We start from the raw sequence: 24,637 nt of genomic DNA, 5'->3' as shown, positions 1-24,637 counted from the left end.
ATGTAACTAACCTTTAGAGAGGATGTTTTGGAGGACATGGTCAATAAGAGGTGGTTTGGGGCAGACAAGAAGAAGGAGTGTCTGAGGTCGTAAAAGTCAAGCCAGGGAGAGGGAACGTCCCTTTTACCGTCTCCACCTCTCTGATGTTGCCCGACCTTTGTGTGTCTGTTGTATGAGCCGTCTGTGGCTTATTACAGCCGCCTTGAACGTGTGATGGTTGTGTACAGGGGCGTAGCTGTATATTCTGGGCCCCATGAAAGAATGTATTTGTAGGCCCCCAGTGAATGCGAGCCCGCGCGAGCGCGCACGATTTTTTTTTGCCATTTATTTATTGATCAAAACGCATAATATGGTTTTTACCTATACATTCGGATCAGCAGTTCAGCACCTGCACTGTTGGTGGGTGAGCCTAGTAAAGGATGTCGCATTGCGTTTATCTTCAATGAATGGACCAATACAATAGTCTACCAAAGCCCCCCCCCCCCCTCTCTCTATATATCTCACACACACACTTCAGAAACAAACATAGTATCAATGAGAGCATCAATAAATACACCTGAGTGATGTCTAGTAAAAAAAAAAAAATATGTGCCCCCCCCCCCCCCCCCCCCCAGTGCTGGGCCCTTGGAATCATCCTAAGCTACCCCCCCCCCCCCCCCCCCAGCTACGCCCCTGCCTGGCACTGCCCCTGCACCAAAACACGACGGTCATGTCCACTCTTGTACATTGCCAAGTGGCACTTTTTCCAGGAGTGTCCTAGTGTTTTTAAGAAGGTCAGGTCCAGCGAGTACATCACTGAGAACCTACCTATGTCAGCGAGCACAAGTGAGTCAGAGCCTGAGGAACGATGTCACCGGCGTCTATCCACCGAAAGGAGAAGACTAAACTCCTTTATCCTTTTTCTTTTGGTAGTCCATCATACAGGCCCTGGCTGTTCTGAAGACGGTCTCACTGCAGGAAGCAGAACAGGTCTTCCTCTATGGTCCCGTTTACGATCGCAGGTAAGAATCGAGAACGTACATTTTTCCACACATTGCAATACAATATTTCTGTTTACCCAACAGCGATATGTTTTGGTTTTTTAACTTGGTGGTACATTATCTTACTGCTAATTCTATGATAATTTTGTATTTTTCTATTTATTACTAATAATAATTATATAATTATGTATGTATTGTATTCATTATTATATTATGCATGTATCTTTTGTGAAGCAATTCGAGATGACTTCTAATAAAGTGCTATATAAATCAAATGTATTATGTTGTCCTTTTGTATTGTTTCGGTGAGTTTGAGGAATTTGACCGGAAGATCAACAAGCAAATGAAGAAGGAAGGGAGACAATTTTTTTAATTCATTGTTTTGTATTTTTTTTTTTTTTTATCTTTTTCCCCCTCCATTTTCCGGTATACAGGCTTTTCCAAAAGGCTGCCTGCTGTTATAAACATTTCTACAGGAACATCTTCTCTTTTAAATAGAATTATTTCAGGCTTTAAATCCAGTCATCAGTTAGATATTGCATTTGCAACTAAAATATTTGTATGTTATTATTATTTGTATTGTTGTATAATGTTTAGTATAGTATTGCTATCATTCTATTTTTAATATGGTAACACAGCCTATATGCCTGTATGTTCTTTTTTTTTTATCCACTTTTTCTCCCATTTTTCTATATTTTCTCCCATCCCAATTTCGTATCATCCAATTCAACCCTCCCCTGTCACGGACGCTGTTTCTTGCCTCCCACAAGCCGGCTGCAATGTGGACAAAGTCATACATAGCACGAGTCCCCTCCGATACCCGAGGTAGCAGCAGTCGCATCTTTTCACCTGCGCAGCTCGATCTCTCAGTGGCGAGGAGTAACGCGTGGGAGGCTCACGCTGCCCCCGACACTTCCTGATTCTACTGCGCAGGCGCACCAACCGACCTGTAGGAGTCGCTGTCCACAACGCCCGATCCCCACCCATCAGTTTCCCACCCCCTAATACGGCCAATGTGTATTAGTACGGACGACCAGCTAAACTGAAAGCAAATGTGGAGCATTTGTATCCAGCATTTCGTTGCGAGCGCCTTGCCCACTACGCCACGTAGCCGCCCATATGCCTATATGTTCTTATGAACACTCGTCAAAATCACATTTCAATTAAACTGTTACTGTATAAAGTTCCCATTCTGGAAAGAGCGGTATAAGGACTGGAACTTGATCCGATCTGTGAAATACATTGGCATTGAAGTATTGTTTTTAAAAAAAAAATGCATATTTTCCAGCTCAATCCAGCTCACAGCTAGAATCCAGCTCACAGCTTCGGGGTTGGTGACGAACGCAATCTCCGCTCGGCCACCTAACCGCCCTAATTGTTTTGTATTTCTAATCAAGTCCTCAAAAACAGCATTTTTCTACCTCAAGATCTCCTCTCCGTTTTGAGCCTGGGCTCCTAAACCACTGCGCCGCCTGAACATTATCATGCAGCGGTGTCTCTCTGACATCACAAATCAGCACATTTTCAGATGACTCAGTTCAGTGAGGGTGAATATTGTGAGAGGAGAATTGGAAGAATGCGCCAATATGAGAATTAGAGACATAGATCATATTAATATAAGTCCACATAGCTAGGAAACAATGCTAAACACTGAAAAAGGCCATTTATAGTTCCCCTTTAAAATATTTGTATATTAATAATAAGTGTCAGTTGTAACCTTTTTTTGTTTGACATGTTTGTTTATTTTCAGTTGATAATAATACAATAAAGACACAGTTGTTTAAATGTTTATTTTCTTAATTTAATTTCCTATACAATGTAGGAACCGCGCAAGTGATTGATTGGATGAAAATTGTATTAACAGATTGCAGAATGGGTACAGTACAGTACAGCTCAATACACACAATTGTTAAGGGGATGCAGACCAGAGAAAGACTTTCGTCGTGTTTACATCAGGGTCCCCCATTTTCAATTCATAATGACATACAGATATACAGTCGATACATACATGACATACAGATATACAGTAGGGCTGTCTTAAGCTTGTAAGTCGCTTTGGATAAAAGCGTCAGCTAAATGACTAAATGTAAATGTGTGTGTGTGTGTGTGTGTGTGTGTGTGTGTGCGCGCGCATGGGGCCATTGGGTGGGGCCGGGGGACAAATACACTGGAGGAAAGTAACCCAGCTCAGCACTGCCCAAATTATATCATCACTATTGCCTGTTTGAAGGATATCATCCTCAAATACATATACACCTACATGCCTTGTAGAATTCCACACATAAGAAAGAAAGATACTGGGATGAATAAACAAAATAGGAAATAAAATTTAGATAAGGTGCTACTGAGATGTTTTGGTGAGTTCTTTGTTTTTTTGTGGAAGTTGCCCTTCTTAAAAATGCATGAACATTCACTGATTATTGGTCTGTAGTGGAGTCTACAAGGTCTACATTGCCGGACCATGTAGAATCCGGACCTTGTAGACTGACATAATTCTGTGCATAGTTTAGTCTACACAGGCCATATTTCAAATAATCAAAATCTTACTTCATTCATCTTAAACATTCTTGATTTGGGGGATTGGTAGTTCCCATGAAATCTGAAGTTGTTCAAACGACAACAGCGATCCACCTTGAATTAAATCACACAGCCGAGTGAAACCTTGTTGGCTCAGTCACGAAAGGGGCTACTTAATTAATTAATCCAACCCACTTTATTTATAGAGCACATTTAAAAACAACAAAGTTTATGAAAGTGCTGTACAAGTCCCACAACATAAGATAAAAAAAAAATTAAAATTAAAATTAAAATCGAAGCTCGGCCCCGAAGCTTCGATTGCCAAAAAAAGCTTCGAAGGTCAGCCCTATACAGTACTGTTACATTTGTGACATACAAGATATGCAAATATACAGTAATGTTAAACAGAGATCCTAACAGAAAATATATACATACGAGGGGGAGGAAACTGTACATTAGGAGGGGGAGGGTGGGAGGGGGGGTTGGACATTTACGGGGGCCAGTTTCATTAGTTTTCATTATTATTAGACTCTAATCTTAATGAGATATTCCTCTAAATATGACTTTGAAAACTGCCACAATTTATTTTTTATCTACTTTTTTCTCCCATCCCAATTTCGTATCGTCCAATTCTACCCTCCCCTGTCTCGAACGTTGTTAGGCCATGCCTCCCACAAGCCGGCTGCAATGTGGACTAAGCCTTACATCACGTGTCCCCTCCGGTACTCGAGGAAGCAGCAGTCGCATCTTTTCACCTGCACAGCGCGATCTCTCAGCGTCGGGGGTCTGCGTTTGGAGGGCACGCCACCCCCGTCGCTTCCTGATTCTGCTGCGCAGGCACACCAACCGACCTGTAGGAGTCGCTGTCCACAACGTCCGATCCCCACCCATCAGCTTTCCCACCCCCTAATACTGCCAATTGTATTAGTATGAACGACCAGCCAAGCTGATAGCAATGCGGAGAGCTGGGCTCGAACCCAGCGTCTCCTGCATTGGTGGTGAGCGCCTTGCCCACTGAACCACCTAGCCGCCCAAACTGCCACAAAAAAAAAAAAAAAAAAAAAGTAAAAAATTATTCTGGGGGCCTCCATAGCTCTCAGGTGATAACTCGAACCCTTATATCATTATTGGAATGGAATGTTGGAACCTATGGGACCCATTCTAGTGATTGGCCTTGGTCCATGTTTGTTAACAGAATCTGGCTATAGGGGCGACAATAATGTGGTCAAGAGGCATGGTTTCCAGTCTTTAGCCTTTAACTGGCTTGGTTTGTTTATTCACATGGTGGGAGCATTTACACATGAGTCATCTCTTACTGAGAGACTGGGGGGGAGAGAAAGAAGGGGGAGGAGACACAGATACTTATGCTACCTGGTAGTACTCCAGAGTGTCTCCGCCTAGAACGCCCTCCAGTGGACACAGATATATATGCATTGCAAAAGTGAGTTTCAATTATGAGGTAAAGTACTCATATTGTATTGGGACTATGCATTGCAACAACATCATTATGTATCAACACATCAATTTAGTTAGATGTTAAATTAGGCGTGTATGAACAAATGTGTGGGCATATAGTTTGTACAGTTTTTTTGTGGACCCCAGGAAGAATAGATACTACAATGTTGTAGCTAACTGGGGATCCTGATAAACTAAACTAAGGAGTTACCGCAAAATCACAACCGTCTCATATTCCATTTATTTGACAACATATATTATGCATTGTATATTGTAGATGTATTCTATCACATTGTGAGACAATTCTATTTAATTTTGTAATTGATTAATTTGTCTTAAGCTTTACCTTACTTTCACAGTGTCTAGATAGCATGTGATACGCGTTTCTTTTCATTGCTAAATTACAGTCCATTATAATTACTAAATATAGATCAAATGTATAGGCTGACTGTGTGTGGTAACAGCATTCACCACAGATTGGCAGATAGCACTAGCTCTCCCCTTTCAAAATCAAATGAGATTTAAAGGGACAGACCTCAAGAAGGCAAGAGCAATTGTCCCGACATTACTAGGTAAACAAAAATGCCCTGTGGAGGAGGGGTTAGCTAATCAAAATTAATGGGGTTTTTGCAATGTTTAGCTATGTGATATTTATCAATGGATTTTACACTACAGCTGAGTGACATCATGCATTCAATCTCCATACAGTAGTGATTTCATCAACTGATAAAAGGACATGATTACATCAGTGAACCCTACCCATCCAAACGGCATGGCTGATTGATGTCGTTTTGTGTTTAATATTTCACCGTTTGGAAAGTTGGCGCATATCGTGATACTTACGGGTCAATATATTGATGATTGGATTTGTTGCCTCCAAAACTGAGAATTCCATTTAAGGGGCCAGATTCAAAGAAACTTAATAAAACAATACTGATATCACGTCAGCTCCAACTCCATAGTGAAGTTTGCAGACGACACGGTGGTGGTGGGGCTGATCTCGGACAACGACGAGAAGGCCTACCGGGAGGAGGTTGAGGTACTGGAACGCTGGTGCCAGGACAACAGCCTGCTCCTGAACATTGGTAAAACCAAGGAGCTGATCGTGGATTATCTAGGACAGCAGGAGACACACACACCACTGAGGATAAACGGGGCCACTGTGGACAGGGTGAGCAGCTTCAAGTACCTGGGGGTCCACATCTCAGAGGATCTGACATGGTCAACACACATAGACACAGTTGTAAAAAAGGCGAAGCAGCGCCTCTACCACCTGAGACAGTTAAGGAAGTTCAGAGTATCGGGGAAGATACTCCAGTCCTTCTACTCCGGGGCTGTAGAGAGCATCTTGACTGGAAACATCACTGCCTGGTATGGCAACAGCACGGCACAGGACAAGAAGGCCCTACAGAGAGTGGTGTGCTCTGCCGAGCGTACCACGGGTATTGCACTACCTCCCCTGCAGGTTCTATACAACAAGAGGTGCAAATCCAGAGCCTGCAGAATAATGAAAGACCCTCACCACCCCAATAACAGCCTGTTCCAGCTGCTGAGGTCAGGCAGACGCCTGCGAACACCAGCTACTAGGACAGAGAGGCTTCAGCTCAGCTTCTTCCCCCAGGCCATCAGAGCCTTGAACAATGAACACTGAGGGTCACAGAACACTGAACCCTACACACACAAGCACACTTTAGCACAAACACGACACACACGCTGTGCACGCTCGCACACTAGCAGCTACTTTAACATGAGAAAGCACTCACTCATGCTGCACACGCCCACACTTATGGCCACAAAGAAAGGTCACTTTAAAAATAGTATAGTAACAGTGTATTGCACTAGTCCTTCATGCTCTGTAAATAACTACCGGTATGTACAAATACCGTGATGTCCCACTATGTTACCTGTTTATTGCACAATGTTGTCTATTGGATTCTATTATATGTTGTACTACTGTATTGCACATCGTTGCGGGCAAGACCACCCGCATTTCATTGTATACTTGTATGCCGTGACAAATAAAACTCTTGACTTGAGTAAAAAACTTAAAACCAGGTTCTCAAACATAAACATAAAGACGGACAACACGCTCATCACAGACAAGCTGGATGTAGCCAATTACTTAAACACTTTCTTCACAAACATAGCCACAACACTGGTAAACAAACTACCCTCCCACTCAGGGCATTATGGGGTAGAACACATAGTAGCTTACTACAAGAACCTAGGCGTCCACAAAGACGACTTCAAACTGGAAATGGTAACTACAGATGAGGTACTCAAAAAACTGAGCGCCTCCAACCAAACAAGGCCACTGGCCATGACAACATCCCCTCCAAATTCCTCAGAGACTCAGCAGCAGCCATCACCCCAGTCATCACACACATAATAAACCTCTCCATAAAACAGGGACACGTCCCCAAGGACTTCAAAATTGCGAGAGTAACACCCCTGCACAAAAAGGGCAGCAAATTATGTAAGCTCCACAAATCATGTAAAACCCAGGTTCGGCTCAAACAAGGGACTAAACACGTTTCGCAATTATGCCACATCAATGTGGAACGCCCTACCTAAAGCTGTAAAGGAATGTGAATCACTACCCACTTTCAAAAACACTCTCAAAAAACACCTACGTGAGACTGCAATTCGAAACTGGCCCCTACAAATGTCCTAACCTAGTTGTACAGTAAATGACCAAGTAAGGCTTTGTCAGTATTCCAATGTACAGTGTAAAATGTGTGTGTGTCCCCTACCCAACCCCCCCCCCCCCCCACCTCCAATGTACAGCCCTCACCCATCCCACCCAACCCCACCCCACCCATCCAACCTCCTCCAATGTACAGTTTCTACGCCAAATGTATATACACTCCTTTTCTGGACACTTTTGTATCACAAACAGTACTGTATTTGCAAATCTGATATGTCATAAATGTATAGATGTAGCAGTACTGTCTATCTGTATGTCATGTATGTCATATATGTTATGATGAATTGAAAATGGGGGACCCTGATGTAAACAAGACGAAAGTCTTTCTCTGGTCTGCATCCCCTTAACAATTGTATGTATTGAGCTGTACTGTACTGTACCCATTCTGCAATCTGTTAATAAACTTTTCAATCAATTCAATCAATCAAAACTTGATATTTATATAAAAAAGAGTAATGTCTCAGTGAAACAAACGGGCAGTCTGACAACAACAAAAAAGCCCTATAAAATCCACTAATAATTATTCTTAATTAGATCAAAAGGCAAGTTGTTTGCATTGTGGGGGAGGGGGGAAAACAACATTTGCCAACAAACAACCTCACAATACCAGTACCGTAATCATTCTGACATGAAAAGTACACATTGGGAACATTTTCAAGCAAAGATGAATGGTAAAACATCACGGTTACGCCAGTCCTCCTATTCTATTCTATTCATCCACCCGCCTGGCATTTGGTTTTATTACACAGAATATAGTGTTAAGGACTTACAGTACATTCAATAATGGATCTTCCAGTTTCTGTCTTCTATCAATGTCGGGGAGTGGTGGTAAAAATGCACATACTGTTTGAAGTATTTCAAAAGGTGCACGACTACTGTGTGTGGTTTTGGAAGAGTAAAACAATTGTATATTTTTCAAAACTGAATAAACAAACTGTGCTCAAGAGGGAAAATGTCACCTTCACCTCCCTTTCACTGTTGTCGTTTACAAAGGCAGACCCCGCATTTTCATTTACAAACATATTATAGGCTTATGTTTGATCACTGTGCCTCAAAATTGTTAATTTAATTGATTTATTGTGACATAAAATAGAATAAAAAAAATGTACCGTAAGTCAAAAAAGAAATACTGTACATGTAATAGTAAATATGTTTTGCAAACTCATTTCAGGCTGTGCAAATGTAAACAAACCCCCCTCCCCTGAAACTACATTGTGCACCTAAACCTTAAAGAGGCACTTCTCCAAAGATCAATGCTGATTTATTTTGCACATAATCTCAACACACATCAGTTTTGGACACATTAATTTAGTGCGACAGTTATTGAGAGTAAATTAGTTTGAATGTGGCCACCAGTGATGTGATCTCGGACATTGAATCCTTGTGTTGTGTTAATTACAGCTCAATTACATTATACGGTAGCAGTCCCTATAAGACAAGGTATTGCTATTTTTTCAGCTACATCATTCCATGGAGCTGCAATTAACACGACACATGGATTCAATGTCCCCGATGACATAATATGCCTTATTCTCAAGGTGCTCCCATAGTCGAGCGGGACCGTACACGGAGCAGACTTGCACGGACTCAAAGCAGACCCAAAGCGGACTCAAAGCGTACTCCAAGTGCGAAGCTCCTATTTTCTAATGCGCGGACGTCCGCGCCACTCACTTGGTGTCACACAAAACGTTGCTCTGCGTTTTTGGTTGACATCGACCTGCATTTAATGTGACACCGATCTGCATTTTACTCTGACCACTCGCTCCGTAAAACTGGTGTTTTTATTTCATGCAATGCGTGTTTACCATTTCAGCACCACGCGCTGTCCACCTCGTTGAGCAAGCCTATATTCGTGTGTAAAACTGCCCGTTTTATTATCGAAATATTGGAAACGGAGATAACATACTCTTTATTTTGACATCGGATACGACAACATGACAGAAGTTGAACAGCGTGGGAAAAATTGTGTAAACTGGCGCGAGACATGTAGGAAATTGGTCCGCGGAGGTCCGCTCGACTATGAAAGCTCAAAGAGTCCAGCGGACCTCTGCAGAGTCCAGTCCGTGTACAGTCCACTCGACCATGGGAGCACCTTAACTCATCTAGAGTTTTTATTTGGATGTGTGTGAGATTATGTGCAAAATAAATCAGTATTGATTTTTGGTGAAGTGCCCCTTTAAGTGAACAGAATAGATTTAGATTCAAAATCAGTCACAAAAGGTCACTGTAAAGTTAAATATCAAGATATAATACAATATAAGTGCAATATCACAAAGAATAACTAAGGCTTACTTCTGGCACAAGCTCATTCATGGCTTCAAATAACATCTGTAACATTGGTCTAATTATAATGTATTATGGGTTTTAGGCTGCCACCGGTATCTTGCTATTATATACATTAACACAGCATTACGTTTAGATGTGAAACAAAAGCAACAATACATGGTCGTGTACCAAAACGTTTCTGCATACATTCAATTATTCTATAATTCATAAGTCTGGTATAAAAAGGGTCGAGGTAAAAAATTACAAAATCGTATTTTTCATCCTCTTTCGGACGCCCTGTACATACATGACAAAGGTGATCAATTTGACACGCCAACAATTCAGACTCCTACAGTCTACGGCCTGTTATACAACATCTGTACATGTACTGTATGTTTGAAAGACCTTTGAGGGTAACGTCCCGTTAGAAAGATGAAGATGTGATATTTTAGCTTTTAGCCTTTTTTTGTGAATTTTGTTCAATTTCTAATGAAAAAGAAAATGTCCATCTCTTTAGTTCCTGTTTTCTTTTGCTTGGTGGTCTCATCCCTGGTAAAAACATAGTGCATCAATGAGAAATAAAGACATTTACTAACAGGGACACAGACAGAGAGGTGTATTACAGTGAGTGGCAGCTTGACCTTTGACCTAGCTTAGTTTCTAGCAGGAAGTCCAGTCCAGGAAATGTCACACCAAAGTTTCCAGCAGTGTGTCTGTGTTGTCCGTTGACAGAAGCTGCCATATCTGCCATCTCTCCCTTTGCAGCTCGGGGCTGCCCAGAACTTGCCCCTCTCCGGGGCCAGGGGCCATAGTCTGCGGAGCAAGGCTGCTGCTCTGTCTGGGCTGTTGGGAGACGTGGGGGCTCGGACCTCCAGGCTGATGTATGGAGAGGGAGGGAAAGGAGTGGGAGATGTGGAGCCCTCTAACATGGTCATGGTAGTGGGACCAAGCACCGCTCCTGCCGACAGGCTTGCCTTTAGGTGTAGAACTCGGACTGTCTGGGTGGCCCATCCTTCCTGCCAAGTCCTCTGAGCTGATGGCTTCCGATTGGCTGTGTGTTTGCTGATGTGATAATGGATCAGCCTGTCTCTGGCCTCTGTGGTCACGGGGACTACTGTTGCAGCGTGTCACCGGGGGGTGTGGCCTGCACATTGGCACACCCAATGAGGTTTGTGTTCGTCTGAGGCGCGGCTTGCCGTTGCTCTGGTGACTGTTGACTCCCTCCGACGATCCGTAGGACTCACATTCCGAGACGTCCCCATGGGAACCTGGGCGAGACCATTAATTTATGTTCCATTATAACATGCAGTGTATCCCTTAACACATTGACTGCTACGCCGTTTTCCCCATCTTTGTACTTAGTGTGCCAGCGCGGTAAAGTATAGGGATTTTCACTGTGCATTGCAGTGTTTGCAGGGCGATATTTATATTCTATATTCTAGCTATGGAGACAATACCATGGCTCATTTGACATTAACAATCCATCGTTCAACATGTGAAAAAGAATACATTTTTTTCATGTATACGTTTGCGTGTTATACCGTGGTGAATATTGTATCGTTTCAGAGTGATCCTGGCTAATTCCTGAAAACGGCGCTATGGAGCAATACGTGAATTTTGCTAAAAGCGTTGGCGTTGCTTGCCTGTACACGCTACTATTTTCCAATTCAAAGGTATATAATAGGTATTATGTTTCATCATGAATGCATGAAAGGGGGGGGGGGGGGGTAGTTTTTTGATGCTTTGATCGCCAGTAACGGCATTCGTTTTGAATACTACATACGCTGAACGGCCGGATCTATATGAAATCATTGTAGGATCAAGGTGGAATTGATGTCATATAGTCCTTACCTTTACTAGGAGGTATCCCAAAAAGAATATTCCAATTGTCTGATCGCGATTTCCAGTATTGATGTCAATCAGGGCCCTGACACGCAGAGGCACGGGATATGCCTCAAGTGTGCTGAACGCGTTTCAAAGTGCTCGCATGAAGCGATTCACTTGGCTTGGTCTAAATTCTGCGCCCGGACAATATATACGATGTAACACAGAGTGTGAAATAAGGTTTCAAAGGGTGGGCGATACTGCCACCTAGCAGGATGCGGCCGGTATTGCGCTTTTGGGATTTCAGAATGATTTCCTATGGCAACACTGAGGTCCGTAAACCTGTAATGAATAAAAAAAATCGAATAAAAGAAAAAAATCTCGGGTCTGGCACCTAACGCATGGCGGGTTAACCCGACTGGCAGCCAATGTGTAAAAAGGCTCAATCTGTGATCCAAACATAAGCAAATGGGTAGCCCTACCACCAAGTTGTACAGTGTTACCCCACCCACCCCTCCTACCCAACCCCCCCCCCCCCCCCCCCACCCAACCACCTCCAATGTACAGTCGTCGTCCCCCCCCACCTACCCAATCCAATGTACAGTTTCTACGCCAAATGTATATACTTTTTTTTCTGGACTCTTTTTGTATCACAAACAGTACTGTATTTGCAAATCTGGTATGTCATAAATGTATAGATGTAGCAGTACTGTCTATCTGTATGTCATGTATGTCATATTATGTTACGATGAATTGAAAATGGGGGACCCTGATGTAAACAAGACGAAAGTCTTTCTCTGGTCTGCATCCCCTTAACAATTGTATGTATTGAGCTGTACTGTACTGTACCCATTCTGCAATCTGTTAATAAAGTTTTCAATCAATCAATCAATCAATCAAAACTAAGACATAGGAATGGAGATACAGTTTTCAGTCTCTAGTTGACTGACTGAGCTCTTGATACAAGGACTAATAGGCCTACAGGTAAATATCTAGTCTTTAAATGTACTTGCTGTAGGCAATTTTTTCTCTGTAAAATGTTTGTTTATGTCAGTAACATTTTAAAATATTGGTGTAAAACAGACCTATAGTGGCGTAAGAAAGTTGAAATAGAAAAGATCATGAATAAAAGTCTTCAAAAATGTCTTCAAATATGTGAATATGTTCCACATTCATATTGTAAAAAGAATAAATCTGGAATTGCAACTATATGCAAAAAGGCTTCTTCTATTATAACATGCTGCATGTATCGGTGTGATTGACCCAATTTGTCATCCAAACATAAACAAATGGGTAGCCCTACCACCAATTTATTTATCTAGTTTTTATTGTATTTTGTCTAGTTTATTTGCACTTTGTTTGTAAACCTGACGTCGCTGCAAATAAGGACGATTTAAAATAAAGGTTTGAATGAATGAATATTACCGTTGTTATGATGGCCGGGAAAGTGTTTCGTCAGCAGCGTCTGCCAGGAACCCCAGAAGCAATCATCCGGAGGTTCTAACAGAAACAAAAAGAGAACATGTAGAGAACATGTACAACAAGTCAGCAGGAAGGGTACAATTCTGGCAGCCAAGGGTAAGTGATATTGTTCGTCATATAGTGTTGAACTTGAGTGCTATAATCTTTTTTTTTATCAACTTTTTTCTCCTCTTTTTTCTGTGATTTTTTCTCCCCATCCCAATTTACCTCTCGTGCCAATTCTCCCTCCCCTGTCCTGATCGCGTCTATACTTTTACCAACCCATTTCCAGTTCCGTGTTCTGCGATCTGATTGGCCACTGACGTACGCTAGTAATAATAGTAATAGGTAATAAGGTAACTATTAGGATATATATGGTACTTACTCTTAATAACTTATTACTATCTGTGGTAGCTCTAGTCTCCACCTACACAAATTGTTTTTGTGCTGTCCATTGATCATGCACCTTCACGTGGTAGGCACATTAACACTTTCTCCGCCGGAAACGCCTTAAGACGGGTTTCAAGTTCATGCGAATTCTGCCAGATCACGGCGTAGGACGTAATTCTGATCATATTTCATATTTTCGCCATGGTATTCATATTTCACTCACGGAGGATTGTCTGATGCTGCGGGACTCAGCACAACTCTGCAACGCTTCAATACTGCCACCTGGTGGCTGATCGGCGAGTTGCCAAACCGGATATCCCTTTTGTTGCTCCGTCCGTCCCCTAATTTCACTCGTTTATCATCGCAGGACTCAAGACACACACCGTGGATATGGATCGTTGCCATAACTCAATAATCCACATGATTTGGGCGTATATTAGTATTATACAAACCGGAACTGGATCGCCTCGATCCACATCACATAACTGGGATCTGTTTGCTCCACTCTCATCGCCCAACGCTACGAGGAAGCTGCCGTGAGTTTCAGCGTTTTTCTTTATTATTAACCATACAAACTGCTCTGATCTATATATCACCCATACTACATGAAGCATTTAACGACTATCACGGAATTATAAACGACCCCCCCCCCCCCTCCGTTCACCCGCGCATGATCAGTCATAACGTTTAGGACCATGTACAGTTGACATTTTTAATATAGCGTGGATCGGCAACAAACTGCATTTGATTATCTAATATATGCATTTGTGCCTATATCTCACGTTCACGAAAACGATAAAAACATATTTATACTCTAGACAGTATTTTCGTATGAATGTGTGAATGAAAAAGTAAAACGTTCCTACATCCTGAACGATAGATAATCGATGTTGAATGGGCCATAGTAATGTCAATTTAGCAATACAATTAAAAAGGTTATAGCCCTGCAAAGAAGGTGAACATCTCCATAGACTTAAAGTGGTGGCAGAGATCAAACATTGATGGATATAAGCGTGGCAGAGAAAGTGTTAACTGTAGGTCAAACTCCCCAAAAAAACACACCATTGATTTAATTGCCATATAAATCACATACAAAGATCTAACTATTACTCCTCTCTGAACATGAATATAAAACAAAAAGGTGATATATTAACTGTGTAAACCTTATGCAATATTCATCATTGATATTTGAATACTTGAAATCTGTATGAACTGAGTAGTTAGTATCAAATGAAATAAGATGGAACAGCTCCATGCATTCATTGAATAAACAACTATTTGCTCATTACCAGTATGGTATTGTTTATATTGTACAGCTTTTTGCACATCTTTGTCAGGGAATTCCAACAATTCTGGACCTGAATGTACCAGTTAATTGTAATCATCTCTCTCTCTCCTTATGTCTAGTCAAGCCAGGTTGTGTAGGAGAGTTGGACATTGGACATTTCTATCTCAATTTATGGCCATTTCTTTGACAGGCACGCTCCACAAACACACTAATGGACTCTCCACTCTAGCTGAAATCTGTGATTTCTCAGTTCCTTCGCTTGTCTTCCGATCGCCACACGGGCCACAATTGTCGACAGGAAAAAACTAAGCTTCATCTCTTATCGTTATTGTGAGAATGACAGAAGTGCTGCCTCAATGAAATGCATGGGAGGATGGATTTGTGTCAGTTAGGATTTGAATCAATTAACTCATTCTGCGCCAGTCACAAGAAAAGTCGAGTTAACTCGCCAACCGTTCAGCGCCAATCACGAGAAAACTCAGGTTTTAATCGTTATTTCTTTTATTAGCTATATCCATAAATTTTTCATCCATCCAGCCTGATGTTATCATTGGGAATGGGTCTGAGCTCGCAAAAGGGCAAATACCGCCGCCTACGGTATTGCACTCCATTAGAAATGGTGTAGTTTCTTTTCTGGGGCGATCTGAGCCGTGCGGGCAGGGTTTCAATACTCCGGCAGGACTAGCGTTTACCACGATACATCTGCGATGCTGTTCCCCCCCCCCCCCCCCCCTTCATATGCAATGCCGGACAATGTGGGACGGACCTCCACGAGCAGTATTTGGAATGGCGATAAGATAATTGGATTCTTTTTTTTGCATTACATCAGAGACCAGGTAAGGACTCTATATATAAAATCTTGCGTTGATCTGATATTTCTTTCTACTGCGATCGAAGCTGTCTGTGTGGAATGTGTTGTTCTTTTTACCGTTGGCTGCTGTGGGGGGGGGGGGGGGGGGGGGGCGAGCGCCCCGCTACGAGGGCGATTTCATCTATGCACGAGGAGACATAATGATAATCTAGTGTTGATTTCAGGAAGATTCGATAATCAGGCGAAAAATTACAACGTGATAAGTGTATTCCACTAAAACGCTATTATCGCGTCTTTTCCTGGGATTACTAAGAATCACCAAAACTATACTCATATTCAAAACGGTATAAAACGGAAATGTACGGATGAAAAAACAATCTGTTTTGTGCATGTTGATTGGAAGCAACTCGCTGACAATCTACGGGTGTATTAGACCCATAGCTATAAGATAAGATATATTTTAAGCACTCGCAAATTTCGCAGTCTCCCCATTGATTAAAGCAATGTCTAGCGGCCCCTGGCGCTGAATGAGTTAAGGCTTGCAGTGTGCATGTACAGAAAAAAACAAAAGCTTTCACTTAAAGGGACAGGCACATGAAAGAGCCTCTTACACTTTCAGAGGGAAAACCAGACACAGACACCCCCCCCCCCCCACACACTGTGCTTGATGCATTGAAAATGGGGGACCCTGATGTAAACAAGATGAACATCTTTTTCTGGTATGCACCCTCTTAACACTTTGAATGCCCATAACGAGATATCTCGGGTTATCAGCCCGCGGGTTGAATGCCCATCACGAGAATTCTCGTTTAATTTTTTTTATTAGCGATCTGAATTCATATTTCATCAACCGAGTCTACCGTTGGTAAGCCTGCGCTCAGATGTGAAAAAAGCGCCCCCTATCGTCTCCCAGATGGTAATGCACCATTTTGGATTGGACTCCATGAAAATGGATGAGAAAAAAAAACTCCGGAATCCACATTTTACTTCTCACGCATGTAACCGGAGCCGATCAGATTCATGCTGGACCCTCAGCACAGCGTGTAATATGTGTTTTATAGTATGTAGCGGTGGATCAATAAAAGGATCGATTTTTGGAATGGCGATCAGGAATTGGAATAATCCATTTGGATACCATCTGATCTCAGGTAAGGAATCTATTTTACCAGTCTTGGGATGATCAGACCTATTTTCACGGAGATATAAGCTTTTCCCCTATGTGTCCCCCAGGCTGTTTGACTGTGCAAGCGGTCAGGAACTAGGAGAATCGATTTTCAGCGCGCAGCACCAGCGTGCATGCGTACACATATACTATCGATGGTCTAGCCTAGCGTTTATTTGAAAACGATTCATAAATAGGCCTGAAAAATTACAACATTCTAGAATATTACAGCACAGGGCGTTTATCAGAGAATCTTTATTTTTTTCTTGAAAACGAGGGCTTTTCAAATGCTATAAAACGGAAATGAACCGATAAAAAAACAATCCGCTTCGACAATGTTGACTGGAAATGAGTCATTGATAAGCGACGGGCAGATTAGACACATAGCCATAATTTAAAACATAGATTAGGCGATATTAACGTTAACATTGAAGCGGATGGTGGGCATTCAAGCACTAAATGTGCGCCCCCTGCTGGGCACTGAAAGTGTTAACAATTGTTTGTATTGAGCCGTACTGTATTGTACCCATTCTGCAATCTGTTAATAAAGTTTTCAATCAATCAATCAATCAATCAAACACATGGCGGCTAGGTGGTGTAGTGGGCAAGGCACTCGCCACCAACACAGGAGACGCTGGGTTCGAGCCCAGCTCTCGGCGTTGCTACCAGCTTGGCTGGTCGCTCATACTAACACAATTGGCAGTGTTAGGGGTGGGAAAGCTGGTGGGTGGGTCCTGGTCGTTGTAAACAGCGACTCCTACAGTTCGGTCGGGGCACCTGCACAGCGAGGGAAGGATCTGGAGGGAGGTAGTGTGACCTTCCACACGTTACACTCTCCCAGTGAGAGTCTGCGCTGCCAGGCTGGCTGCCGGCTGGCTGCACATGTGTCGGAGGAAAGCATATGATAGTCTCCGGCCTCCCGGACCAACAGTAGGGGGGGGGTGCGCAACAACCAGGAAGGCGGTTGGGAATTGGCATAACGACTAACAGTGGGATGGGAGAAAAATCGGAAAAAGGAGAAAAAAAAGAAAAAGATAATAATAAAAAAAGAAATTATCAATCAAACACATGCTTATGGAAGGTGTCAATCAACTCAGTACAGACTTCTACATTCATTGGTTTATGTTAACCACACCCTTTGTGAAGCCACGTCCTTGTACAGGCCTCACTCCTTTCATACCTCAAGAACCGGTTGTCGTAGAGACTTAACACATTGGTCGCCAACAACGTCATAATTCGTTATTGCCCGCCATGCGTTGAACGCCAACAATGTGATAATTCGTTGTTGGGATCAATATTTCATGTTTTCGCCATGGCATTCATAATTCATCCAGCCTCCCTCCGGGACTGCAGCGGCACCCTGTCTGATATTGCAACGCCTCAATACCGCCGCCTGGTGGATGATCGGGAGAGTTACACTCCACACCAAACCGGAATTGGCGCTGGTGCATCGAGGAAATCCCTCCGGCAGTACTACAGTATCTTGTTACGTGGATCAAGAGACACAATCGAGTGCATTGGGATCGCTTTCGAAACGCAATAATCTATATGATTTCGGTGTTTATTGCGTCATACAAACGGGAAATGGATCTAGCAGATTGACGTCAAATAATTGGAATATTTTTCCTCCAGTCTCATCGGCGAACGGTAAGAGGAATATAACGTTATTTTCAGCTTGATTGTCCATTTCTTTGCTTGCAATCCATCTGATCAATATATCAACCCATACTAAATAAAGCCGTTACTGACGATCAAGGAATTATAAACGACCCCCCCCCCCCTTTCCTTCACGCATGATGAAGCATAATGTATACCGATCATATACATTTGAATTTTTCAATATAGCGTGTATAGGAAAGAAACGCCAATCGATAATCTATCATATGCTTCAGGGCCTATAACTCGTGTTTTTGTGTACTTGTAAACATGAAACTGTGCCTTTAATGTAATCTTATACTTTAAAAAAATAAAACAACCTTCTTTTGGAACACACCTTTTTGCTTCCATTCTTCTAAAACTGAAAGACGACTGGTAAGCATTGAAATGTGTTTTGCATTGTAACTTTACCCATTGCTTCCTGATTTATGATGAAAAGACTTTAGAAGTGACCCTTTAACCAGCCGACAACCACGCGGTCCCGTAATGTTCCTGATTTATGATGTAAAAAACTTTAGAAGTGTGGCTTTATCCAGACGGAGACCTAAGAAGAAAAATATATATGTATATAGACTAAAGGTGGGTTCTGTATAAATGTGATTATCAAGTAAAGCCATACAGTGATAATACGTGTAACCGGATAAGGGAAATGGACATCATCTGAATAGGAAAAGTCCTTCTCAGTGCAAATAAAATAAAAATACTCCGCAACTCCAATCAATCGACCGATGACTGGAGGGGACGGAGTGGTGCGTGTGTGGGCTCAGGTCGGTCGGGTTTAACCCCTGCAGTTTGTGGACGCATTGAGTCCTGGATATCACAGACATCGCAGCACGCTGCTTGATGTTGAGATGCGGACCAATGAGTTATTGGGTTATCAATCTGACCGAGGCTTGCGTGAGCACTTATCACACAACAATGTATGAATGAAAAAATATAACATTCCCACATCCGGAACGATAGATACCCGATGTTGAATGGGCCATAGTAATGTCAATATAGCTATAATATTTTAAAAGTTATAGCCCTGCAAAGAAGGTAAACATCTCCATAGGCTTACAGCGGTGGCAGACTGGGTATAATGATGGGCATACTGTGTGGCAATCAAAGTGTTAAGGGAGGTGTCAATCAACTCAGTACCGACTTCTACATTAATTGTTTAGGTTAACCACGCCCTTTCTGAAGCCACGCCCCCTTTCTGAAGCCAAGCCCATAACCCATTTCATATCTTGTGAACCGCTTGTCGTAGAGACTTGTGGGTGGCGCCATTGGACTCAGTGGGGAAATCCTCTTTATTTGGTCTATATTGCTACAGAACTTGTAAGTCAGTTTGGATAAAAGCGTCAGCTAAATGACTAAATGTAAATGTAAAAATTTAAATGTCCCTCCCCCTGCATGAATCGTTTGAACCGTTTGTCGTAGAGACTTGCGGGTTGTGCCATTGTACTCAGTAGGGATATCCTCTTTCATTGGTGTATGTTGGCCACGCCCACTATTATTAGGCCACTCCCCTTTTGGTATATTTTGAACCATTTGTCGTAGAGATGGGTCTTCGGGCAGTCCTTTGTGCCGGTGGAAATCAAGCTCCACAACCAGGCAGGGCCAGGACGGGCTAACTGCCGTGGACTGGAGGAGCTGGGTTGTGGACTGTAACCAATTCATTTAATTATTTAACATCACAATTGGACTTGTTTCTTTTTCTTTTCTTCCATTCACCACTTTTAGCTCTATTTTAGCTCTTCTTTCTAGCCCTATGTATTTGTCCATCTTGTTTTTAACACATACTAAATAAGTGTATGTCATGTATTAACTGTTTCCATTAACTGTTTTTAAATTGCTGTTATGCTGTGATGGACATCTGAATCTCCCCTCGGGGATAAATAAAGGTTTTCAATTAAATTGTGCCATTGTACTCAGTAGGGCTATCCTCTTTCATTGGTCCATGTTGACCACGCCCCCCATTATTAGGCCCCTCCCCCTGTGTATATCTTTTGGACCGTTTGTCGTAGAGACTTGCGGGTTGTGCCATTGTACTCAGTAGGGATATCCTCTTTCATTGGTCTATGTTGACCACACCCGCTATTATTAGGCCTCGCCCCCTTTTTTGTATCTTTTGAAACATTTGTCGTAGATAATAACGAGAGGGGTCGTTGAACTCTGCAAGGAGATCCCCTTTCATTGGTCTATGTTTGCCCCACCCCCTATGCTTAACACTTTGAGTGCCACGAGTTCCAAGTCAGTCAGAAGATCCTTAGGAACTTCTACTCATGTACAATAGAGAGCATCCTGACCGGCAACATCACCTCCTGGTTTGGGAATAGCACTGCACAAGACCGTAGCAGACTACAAAGAGTGACACGTTCAGCCGAACGCACAATTGGAGGGGGGCTTCCCACCCCCCAGAACATTTACAACAAGAGGTGCAAGGGGAAGGCTAAGAGAATTATTAAGGACTCGAGCCACCCGAACAACTGCCTCTTTGAACTGCTGCGGTCAGGCAAGCGATACCGGAGTCTTAAGGCGAGCACAGAAAGACTCAGAAGAAGCTTCTATCCCCAGGCCATCAGGCTGCTAAACGAACAATAATCACTATGCAACAACCATCAAATGCACACAGCACACACACCCACACGCACACACTCACTCAAACAAACAACACACTGCAGCACCCACTCTCCACACTTTAGATCACACAAACACACTTACACTTTATATTTATTGATAAAGGATTTGCACTACAACTCGTACACCTACTGTGAATTGTACCTAAATTGCACCTCGTCCCATTTCTCCATTTCTGCCTTGCACTATATAGTATTGTATATTAGTACACTGCACAGTATTGTATATTGTATGGTAACTACGTCTATTCTGCATCGAACATTGTACATATGTCTAAACTGAACACTGACCTCATTTTTTTTACTTCTAATTTTACTATGTTATTTTATTCATACTTATCTTGTCTTGCACATTCTCTGGAGCGCAACAGTAAGAAGCATTTTGTATAAAAGTAGTCTGTACTTCTGTATGACAACTATTAAAGAAACTTGAAACTTGAACTTGAAACGCTGGGTTTTCCTTTTTACCCCCTTGATGCCACCATCCACTCCCAATGTTAACGTTAATATCGCCTAATCTATGTTTTAAATTATGGCTGTGTCTAATCTGCCTGTCGCTTATCAAAGACTCATTTTCCAGTCAACATTGGCAAGGCAGATTGTATTTTTATCGCTTCATTTCCGTTTGATAGCAAACGGAAAAACAACACATTCTATGATAATCGCCTTTTACTGGAATATTCCAGAACGTTGTCATTTGTCGGCCTATTTATGAATCGTTTTCAAATAAACGCTAGATGATCGATAGTATATGTGTGCGCACGCACGCTCGTGCCGTGCGCTGATAATCGCTGCTGTTATTTCCTTACAGTCAAAACATATCACATATAGTGGAAACGCTTATATCTCCGTGAAAACGAGTCTGATTATCCTAACACTGATAACATAGCTTCCTTACCTGAGGTCAGATGGTATCCAAATGGTTTATTCCAATTTCCGATCGCCATTCGAAAAAATCGATAAATGTATTGATCAACCGTGTATACAGTAGAACACATGATCCGCGCGGCTCAGAGCCTCCAGAATGAATCAGTGAGAAGTAAAATGTGGAGTCAGAAATCCGTTCTCCCATTCACTTTCATTGAGTCCATTCCAAAAGGGTGATTTACCATCTGGGAGACGATAGGGGGCGCTTTTTTCAGATCTGAGCGCCGGCGGTCCCTGGATCTCCAACGGTAGGCTCGGGTGATGCAATATGATTTCAGATCGCTAATAAAAAATAAATAAAAAATAACCCGAATATTCTCTGGCGTGGCACTCAACGGTCGGGGCGTAAACCCGAATATTCTCGGGCGTGGCACTCAAAGTGTTAAGGCCTGCCCCCTTTTTGTATCTTTTGAACCGTTTGTCATAGAGACTCGCGAGACTCTCTCCCGTTGGCCGGTGGTGCACAATCATCACCCACACTGTCACAATTGTTTTGAATGATTATTCGATTTATTTTTATCTATAGCACCTTTAACCTCTTAAACCCTAGCCATATTTTCAGAAAATTCGCCTAAAAGTACATACCCAAGTAAATGGAAGATTGCGCCACTTCTACAAGACCATTAGCATGTTCCTGGTATCTAGGGACATATATGGACCTCAGGGAATGTATTCCCAGTGTCAGAAATATTGTGTGTTACTATGCTTGAGTAAATTGTAATGAACCAAAAGAGAATATACTTTTTTCCCCTCCCATCTTTGACGGTGAATAACACCATGCTAACATTAACCAAAAGTGAAAAGTTGCCACTGAGCTCATGAACAAAGGGCAGATGATTCACAGGGTTTTTTGTAGATACAGTATCTGGTGGTACAAAATGTTGCCATCTGGACACATGCAATTTGAAATATGAATATAGAATATCAGGCCTATAAATTACCTTATTATGGCCATGTCATACATCTATGGATCTGGCCAAATCTCCTCTTTCCAATGGCAGAGTAAATCTGGATTTAGTTCCACCAGGCGCCCGGTACAGGGCAGCAAATACCGTGAATGAAATATACTGTAAGTACAGTTACTTTTGTATAATGTCCATAGCTCTGCCATTTTTTACCGGATTGCGACACGTTTTTTTTTCTAAACGTTCACAGAAAGGTAAAGAAACAACATATGTTGTATTTCATGGCAATACCGTTGAGGTTTGTTCGACCCCTGAGATATAAACAGGAAAATCACATCAATATTTCTAAGAGAAAACATTTTGGGCTTCCGTTGTCAGTGGCTGGTGTGAGCTGGGTAGTGTAGTTTTATGTAATTTAGACGTCCATCGAAAGCCCTGGGTCTCCTCTTTCTCAGGACTACAACAGTTTCATGAGTGCTTCTTCTTATCGCGTCTAAATCATTCATTTTCCGGTACAATGCGCAGAGACTTTTATAAGCTCATATTTCGCTAATAACACTTAAAATCATTGGTAAACAAACATAGTGCTGAAAATATACACTTTGACTGCTGTTTTGATAGGGTTAGGTCCTTCACTCTTGGCTACATTTGAAAATGAAACGCAACATCACTTAATACGGACTGTATTGATCTATGTGTGACGTGAAGTAAATCTCTCCGGTACCGGGCCGATTGGTTTAAGAGGTTAACTACATAATTTCTTTTATTTTTATTCTGTAGTTATCTACTTTGGGTGATTTTAGGTAGTTAATTACAAACTACATATTACACTAGAAATGTAGCAGTTTCCTTCTCAACAGCTGTGTCCCGTCCCCTCCTCACAAACACACCCTCAGGCTGCCTAAATGACCCGGTCGCGTGAATACTTTCCCCAAGGCAGTTGTCCTTCCGCGTTCGGTTTACGTGGCCTGATTGGCCACTGACGCTTCTCTCAACGCCCAATCGCGTTACTCCTAACGCTCGCTCCTAACTTTCAGAACTTTTCTCAGTTCCACAAGTCCATCACATCAGCTACCTACCTGCATCAATATACTACTAACTATCAACTAACTCGCTACCACCGTGCATCAATATACTAACTAACTAGCACATCAATGCACAAACTACTACCGCTGTGCATCGCTATACTGCTACCGCCGTGCATCAATATACTAACTAGCACATCACAGGGCTGTACACTGCGATGATCTCGTCGCAAATTGCCCCTTAATTTGGCCGTTGCGAGTTGGAAATATTATTTGGGAGCAACGTTGCGAGTTGTGATTTCAACCCTTCATTCGCATTTCACTCCTAAATTAATCCATACAAATTGGATACATTTTAAAAAAAACATTAGCCTACAACCAAGGCTGTACAGTGCGACACAATGTCGTGGTGCTATGAAATAATCTGTCGGCAATGAATGAACTTACTGCGATCACCGATAGCCTGAGTGAAAAAAAAGATTTGCGTGTGGAGTGAATCTGGGTCACGCTATATACTTGGTACTTGTAGTCTATCGTGCGATTAAAGACCATGTCCCTATCTGCGTAGTCTATACATCCAACACCAAATCCCATAATTCCTAGCAAAACGAAACTGAATGTGGCCTCTCTTCCTTTCAATATG

At 42.2% G+C, this 24,637-nt stretch overlaps 1 protein-coding gene across 2 annotated transcripts in view; it reads right to left on the bottom strand.

The window, feature by feature from the left end:
* Window positions 1-8,110: 8,110 nt before the first annotated feature.
* LOC311225570 (rho GTPase-activating protein 6) overlaps window positions 8,111-24,637 on the bottom strand; it is a 173,976-nt gene continuing 157,449 nt past the window's right edge. For both annotated transcript variants that reach the window (XM_084310919.1, XM_084310920.1), the window contains exons 12-13: window positions 13,174-13,248; window positions 8,111-11,192 (exon numbers count right to left, since the gene is read on the bottom strand). In XM_084310919.1, coding sequence (XP_084167045.1) covers window positions 10,612-11,192; window positions 13,174-13,248 — 656 coding nt within the window. In that variant the 3' untranslated portion in view covers window positions 8,111-10,611. The remainder of the gene's footprint in view (window positions 11,193-13,173; window positions 13,249-24,637) is intronic.

Source organism: Notolepis coatsorum, assembly GCF_963971535.1.
Source record: "Notolepis coatsorum genome assembly, chromosome: 3".
In the NCBI taxonomy this organism is placed as follows: Eukaryota; Metazoa; Chordata; class Actinopteri; order Aulopiformes; family Paralepididae; genus Notolepis; species Notolepis coatsorum.
The sequence above is the reverse complement of the archived record's forward strand: the minus strand, read 5'-3'. Positions and strand labels throughout refer to the sequence as shown.